At 44.7% G+C, this 7,049-nt stretch overlaps 1 protein-coding gene across 1 annotated transcript; it reads left to right on the forward strand.

Moving 5' to 3' along the window:
* Positions 1–963: 963 nt before the first annotated feature.
* LOC101280263 (sperm acrosome-associated protein 5) lies at positions 964–3,616 on the forward strand. The gene is made up of 4 exons (XM_004282016.3): positions 964–1,270; positions 1,928–2,086; positions 3,334–3,411; positions 3,516–3,616. The coding sequence occupies exons 1-4, from the start codon at positions 1,093–1,095 to the stop codon at positions 3,614–3,616; spliced, it is 516 nt and encodes a 171-aa protein (XP_004282064.2). The 5' UTR covers positions 964–1,092.
* The last annotated feature ends 3,433 nt before the right edge of the window (positions 3,617–7,049 follow it).

Raw genomic sequence — 7,049 nt, forward strand, 5'->3', positions numbered from 1 at the left:
ACCAAGTGTAGAGTGAGTATGTGTGGATAACTTGGGCTAGTGTTTGGGAGTAATACAGTTTCAGGAAATGCAGGTAATATGGGAGAAGCGCTTGAGAGAATAGAAGTGAAGAAGGGGCAGAAATAGAGTGAATGAGGGAGGGAATGAGGCCCAGAGTCAATGAACAAAGGTGAAGGATGGGCCACGTGAGAGCGGATGGGAGTCATTTGATGCGGTGTCAGGCAGTGAAGGTGGAAGTAGGAAATGAGAGTCTGAGTGGGAGTGAATGGAGGTGAAGAAGGAATAGGATGTGAGAGAGCTTGGGTAAGAGTAAGTAGAGGGTTAGGGAATTGCAGTAACACGAGGCCCAGTGTGAATGAATATAGGTGGATAAGAGGCAGTGTAAGTGGACGAGGGAATAAAACGTAGAATGAGAACGGGGGTGAAAAAGCAGTAGAGTGAACATGTATATGTAATATGTAATGTGGGGCAGAGTCTGATTAAATGGGTGTAACATGGGGCAGATTCCAGTAAATGAGGGTGGAACGAGCACACTAAGTGAAGAGAGGTGAAGGAGGTGAATAGAGGTAATGTGGAACAAAGGGGAGAGCACAGTGGTCATATTTTATAAAGCATGAGGAATCCGAGGTGGTAGTAGGCATGGTGTAGTGACCAGAGCTGACTACTCAGCAGAGTGGGGGAAATGGAGGTGATGAGGGGCAGAATGAGTGGAAATGGAGGTAACCAAGTGGTAGAGCATGATTAATGGGAGTAGAGTGGGACAGTGTTAAGGAATGTAGGGGAATGTGGGCTGAGTGTGAGGTCTAGTACCTGGGACCTGTCTGTCCTTTTTGTGTCCCAAGCCCCTCTCTCCCTGCATCCCTTTCTGATATCTCTGGGTTTCTCCCTGTCCTTGTCTCCTTCCACCTCTGTGTATACATTAGTATCTTTCTTTTTCTTTGTTTCTGTCTTTAACAGAGCTAGCACAGGGGAAGATGGTGAGATGCCCAACCCTCTGGCTTCTCTGTTCCAGAATCTGTCACTTAGATCTTCACAGAGCCCAAAATTCCAGCATACCCTTAGTTCTGAGCACTGAAGGGTGAGTCTGAAGCAATGGGTCAGTTAGGAGGGCTTATGCATGTCATAATGCAGGCCTGGGACACTATGGTGGTGACCCTGGCCATGCTGATGCCTGCCACTGTGGATGCCAAGATCTTCCAACGCTGCGACCTGGCAATGAAGCTGGAGGAGGTGGGCCTCAATGGCTTCAAGGGCTACACCATTGGAGGCTGTGAGACTCGTCACCCCATGCCACGAGCCGCCCACCACACTCAGACCCAAGCCCTCCCCCATTGCCATTTGTTACCTCCCAGGCTAGGGAATGATCCTCTCAGTCACCCTCTGACTATGATGAGTACTTTAACTAACTCTAGTTTCATCATCATTGCCTTCACAACCATTTACCCTCATCTCTACTAACACCACCATCACTACCATCAATGTCATCACTGCTGTTATCACTATGGATACCATCACCACCACCATTACTGGTATCTCACCAGAATCACCAACATCAACCCCAAACCAAGAATTCACCCCCAACAACTAAGATGAAAACCATCCCTGGGGGCTTCCCTGGTGGCGCAGTGGTTGAGAGTCCACCTACCGATGCAGGGGATGCGGGTTCGTGCCCCGGTCTGGGAGGATCCCACATGCTGCGGAGCGGCTGGGCCCGTGAGCCATGGCCGCTGAGCCTGCGCGTCCGGAGCCTGTGCTCTGCAACGGGAGAGGCCACAACAGTGAGAGGCCCGCGTACCGCAAAAAAACCCAAAAAACAAAAAAGCAAACAAACAAACACAAACCCATCCCTGCCCCATTCCCTCATCCTACCCTCTCCCCTATTCCCAAGACCCATGCCCATCTGCTACCTCCCCCCTCCCTGCCCCAGTGCTGTGCATGGCACACTATGAAAGTGGCTTTGACACCTCCTTCGTGGACCACAATCCTGACGGCAGCAGTGCATATGGCATTTTCCAGCTGAACTCCACCTGGTGGTGTGACAGTGGTGTTACACCTACCCAGAACCTCTGTCACATGGAGTGTCATGGTGAGGCAGCATTGAGGACACCTTGAAGCCCTGCCTGGCCTCACTCCCCAACACGCAGAGGGCAAGACTGTCTAAGCCATAGCCTTGAGTAACAAGCAGAAAAATGATAGGGAAAGGAGCAGACTTGCCTGGGCTGTTACAGACACCAGCCTGTATCCTTACCCAGACTGCACTGAGATGTTGTCTAGGTAAGGAGGACTCAGAGCTCCCAAACCTCACCTAGAATGGAGACTGCCATTTTCTAGGACTCAGGAAACAATACACTTAGCTCCAAGTGGAATGGAGGGGGAAACTGTCCTGATTTGGGGTTGGGGCTGTCCAGGCCCTGAAGGAAGAAGCAGATATCTGTCTGTAGGAACAGAAACAAGGTACCTCTGTGCAGAAAGGAGAGAATTTTCCAGACGAGAGTGTGGTATTGTTGAGGACAAAATTGAATAGCAGTAGAAGTTGTTCAGGCTTGGCCAAAATGGTGTTTGAGGTTGTCCAAGATAGGCCAAAATGGAGACTGTGGTTATTTGGGACCAGCCCAAGTGGAGGTTGAAGTTGTCCAAGTCCTGCCACAGTGACAGAAGAGATCACCCAGGACTTGCCAGCTTGAAGGCTGAGGTTATCCAGGACTAGTCAACATAGTGGTTGAGATCATTAACTAGTCAGAATGGCAGTTAAGGTCATCCTCGTCTAGCCACCATAGCAGTTGATGTCATCTAGGACCAGGCACCATGGTAGCTGACATTGAACAGGACTAGCCAACATAGAGACTGAGGTCACTTGTAACTAGTAAAAATGGGTGTTGATGTTATCCAGGACCTGACAACATAGTGTTTGAAGAGTCCCCAGGACTGACCAACCTTGCAGTGAAGTGGCTTTCCAGCCAGCCAACAGCCATTGCATTTGAGATCATTCATAACCACACAAAATGACAGTTGAAGTCATCTGGAACTGGCCAACATGGAGTCTGAGGTTGTCCAGGACCAGCCAATATGGTGGTTGAGGTTATTCATAACCAACAAACATGACAGTCAAGATCACTCAGGATCAGTCAATGAGTTAAGGTTGTACAGAACCAGTCAACATGGCAGTTGATGTAATTCATAGCCAGCTAATAAGTGAATCAAGGTCATCTAAAATCAGGCAATATAGTGGTTGAAGTTATTCAGGCCCCAAGAAACCCAGAACCCCTTGTCCCTTCATACACTGTCACCCTGTCCCCAATACACCAGATTACTATATCCCTCTCTTCCTCCTAGAACTGTTCAACCGCCATATTCTGGATGACATCATGTGTGCCAAGCAGATAGTGTCCTCACAAAACAGTATGAATACCTGGGAAGTCTCATGGGGATGTCTTGGACTCTGGGCAGCCGGGATAGTGGCACTACCACCCCATCAGCCTGTCCACTTCATCCTCCCTCTCTCCCTTCATTTCCCAGGGATTCTTGGAGCCAGCACTATTCTGGCCATGATTTATCTGAATGGCTCAAGGGGTGTCATATGTATGCAAAACCTTACACAACAGAAATTAATTCATGACTCAGCTTCCCAGAGATAGAGATTTCATTTTCCTTTCTGTCCTTTCTTTTGTGGATTTAATAAAGGATGATATCTATAAACAATTCAAGAGACCCCTGATGTCTGACTCTCTTCATTTTTCCAATGCCTGAAGATACCCCTATTCAATCACTCCCTCCATATATTCAAAGCTGTAATCAGGGGACACAAGCTCACTCAGGGTGGGGGTGGAGGATAATGTAGTGATTAAGAGCATAGGTTCTCCTGGGTTCAGAAACAATCTATACCACTTACTGTCCCCAAGTTGCCTTGGGTAAGGCACTTAATTTCTTTGTGCCTCAGTTTCCTCATCTGCAAAATGAGGATGATAGTGGTAGTAACTATCTCATGGGTTGTTGAGAGAATTAAATGAATTAATGTTTGTAAAGCACATAAAGTGTTTAGTACACAAGACAATTCTAGGTCTGGAAATAGAAGGGTGAGGTGGGGAGGTATGAAAATTGGCTTCCCTTAAAAAGTATCACTCTCAGTTGAAGTAACTACAGGGTCTTTAATTAAGGTAGATACAGTCTCTTCAGGGGAAAATGGAATTGGTTTCAGCTTACAGAGAAAGCTCAGTGGGAATTAGGATTTTAAAGTATTCACATTCTCCCACATCCTCCCACATTATTACCATTCTAACTCTCAGCCCCCAACTCCTTCTTTCATGATCTGTAACCAAAGTTTCAAATGACAAACTGGAAATTTAGGCCAGGAATTCAATGGATGCACAAGGTAATAATTATCTTTACAGAATCCCCAGGTTTCGGTCTATGTCTTGAGCAGAGAATTTCGGAATTTGAACTTGCCATTCTTTCTCTTTGTGCTGACCAGCCCCATTGGAAGCAGCCACCCCCGTGAGGAAGCAGTCCCTCACGTCCTCTGTACTCTTTGGTTGGGGTGGATATTCAACTACCCAAAGCCTTGTTTTCAGTGTTGACTTCATCCAGATAAGCACAGATGATCATTAAAGCAGTTATCTGCCACTGCATGCCAAGGAATGCCAGAACCCCCTTCCTTAATGCCACGTGGATTTCCCCTGCCTTCAGTCCCAACCAGCCTAGATAACCAAATCTTGCATTTCCCTGGGGTCCGTTAAAGGTATCATCACTCTGGATACCAATTTCTGAATGAGATAGTTATTTATCAAAAGCAACATAAATAAACTCTGGTGAATTTAAGTAAAAAGCAGATCTCCTAAAAGCCTATCAGGTAGCTCATAGTACTTCTGGGAAGACTGCATGATCTAGCTCAGACAGGGGGAAGGTCCACACAAAGAAGAAGCCAAAATCTTGAACGTAGAATAGGTTGGGGCAAGAATATTGGCATTATCAACTGTTGCTACTTCTGAAAACTGGATTTGATGCCCTAGTGTTTCCTTTACATTTTTCCGATTATGCATCCTTTCTAATAATTTACAACATTTATAGTATATTTATCATTGTTATTCCTTTAGTGGTTATCTTTAAACCTCTAATTTTATATCATTTGATAAACTCTTTTTTCGGTAGATAGCACTTATTCCCCATTATGGAAGATGTGAAAGCAGCTGTTCTTCATAATAGACTGTATTAGGTTTTTTTCTATGAGAGTTTGATATTAAATCTGGAATATTTCCCTTAATATCATTGCCATGGGACTATGTTTATCGAAATCAATTAAATTGGGTTTCTCTTGATACCTGTGCCTAGATTTACCATGAGGTTTGGCTTTCATATATTCAAGGCTTCAAAGGACTGCAGTCTTGAACAACCTCTCTGATGTAAAATAGTCATTCACTATACACCCATGATAACAACTACAGAGGCCAAGTATTTTGCACCAGGATCTTGGCTCTTGCTATTCTTTATGCCTGGAATGTTCTTACTCCCAGTATGGCTGGCTCCTTATTTTTAGAAAGACCTTCCCTGACCACCTTAGCTAAGGCATGATCCTTTCACCTCACCTTTTTCTTTTCCTTTCACTTTTTTATGAAGGATTTTCCATTTTCAGTTCTTTTGCAAAGTTTCTCTTTTCTCTGAGTTCTTTAATCCATGATGAACTTTAACTTCTGGAAGGTTTTTCTTATATTCAGGAAAGCCATAGGGTTTCTCGCCTATGTGGGTTCTTCGATGTAGAGTGAGTTTTGACTTCTCTCTGAAGGCTCTACTACACTTATCACATTTATAGGGTTTCTCTCGTGTGTGAGTTCTTTGATGTATAATGAGATATGATTTCAGGGAGAAAGCTTTCTCACATACATTACACTCATAGTGTTTCTCCCCTGTGTGAACTCTCAAATGAATAATGAGATATGACTACTGGAAGAAAACTTTATCACATTCATTGCATTCATAGGATTTCTCAAATTTTTCTCCTGTATGAGCTCTCCAATGTAACACAAGATAGTACTTCAGGGAGAAGACTTTCCCACATACAGTACATCCATAGTTTTTTTCTACTGTATGAATTCTTTGATGAGCACTGAGATTCAGCTTAAGGGTGAAGGCTCCTCCACAGTCTGAACACACATAAGGTTTCTCTCCTGTATGAGTTCTTTGATGTCTACGCGATTTTGATTTCTCTCTGAAGGATTTGCCACATTCATTACATTCATAGGGTTTCTCTCCTGTGTGTGTTCTCTGATATGTACCTGTTTTTTGTTTGTTTTGTTGTTTTTTATTTTGTGGTACGTGGGCCTCTCACTGTTGAGGCCTCTCCTGTTGCGGAGCACAGGCTCCGGACAGGCAGGCTCAGCGGCCATGGCTCACGGGCCCAGCCGCTCCATGGCATGTGGGATCTTCCCAGACCGGGGCACGAACCCGTGTCCCCTGCATCGGCAGGCGGACTCTCAACCACTGCGCCACCAGGGAAGCCCTGATATGTACCTTTTGATTGAAGGTTCTCACACATTCATTACATTCACAGGATTTCTCTTCTGTGTGAGTTCTCTGATATATAATGAGCTTTGTCTTTTCTTGGAAGGCTTTGCCATATTCGTTGCATGTATATGGTTTATCACCTGTGTGCGTTCTCTGATGTATATGCAGTGCTGATTTCTCTCTGAAGGATTTGCCACATTCATTACATTCAAAGAGTTTCTCTCTTTTGTGCATTGTACTTCTGATATACACTGAAGCGTGCCTTCTTGTTGAAGGCTTTTCTGTATTCTGTACATCTGTAGGGTTTTTCTCCTACATGAGTGATCTGATGAGCAATAAGGAGTGAATTCTCGCTGAAAGTTTTTCTACACTCAGGAAATTAACAGATTTTCTCTCCAGCTTGAGTTATATTATGCTGAACAAAGAATGGGTTATGCTTATGACCTTTCCCACCCACATTATGGTCATGGGATTTCATTCCATTATTTTTCTCAAGACTGCCATGAATTAATAATTTTCCACATCCATTACATTCATAACATTCTGAGCTGCAA

The sequence above is a fragment of the Orcinus orca genome, chromosome X (assembly GCF_937001465.1).
Source record: "Orcinus orca chromosome X, mOrcOrc1.1, whole genome shotgun sequence".
In the NCBI taxonomy this organism is placed as follows: Eukaryota; Metazoa; Chordata; class Mammalia; order Artiodactyla; family Delphinidae; genus Orcinus; species Orcinus orca.

What these genes read in the sequence shown, in the direction of transcription:
- LOC101280263 (XM_004282016.3), top strand. Translation starts at nt 1,093, where the DNA reads ATGGGTCAGTTAGGAGGGCTTATGCATGTCATAATGCAGGCCTGGGAC. An exon ending in GGGCTACACCATTGGAGGCT is followed by an intron (nt 1,271 to 1,927) that starts GTGAGACTCGTC and finishes TCCCTGCCCCAG; the next exon opens with TGCTGTGCATGGCACACTAT. An exon ending in ACAAAACAGTATGAATACCT is followed by an intron (nt 3,412 to 3,515) that starts GGGAAGTCTCAT and finishes CTTCATTTCCCA; the next exon opens with GGGATTCTTGGAGCCAGCAC.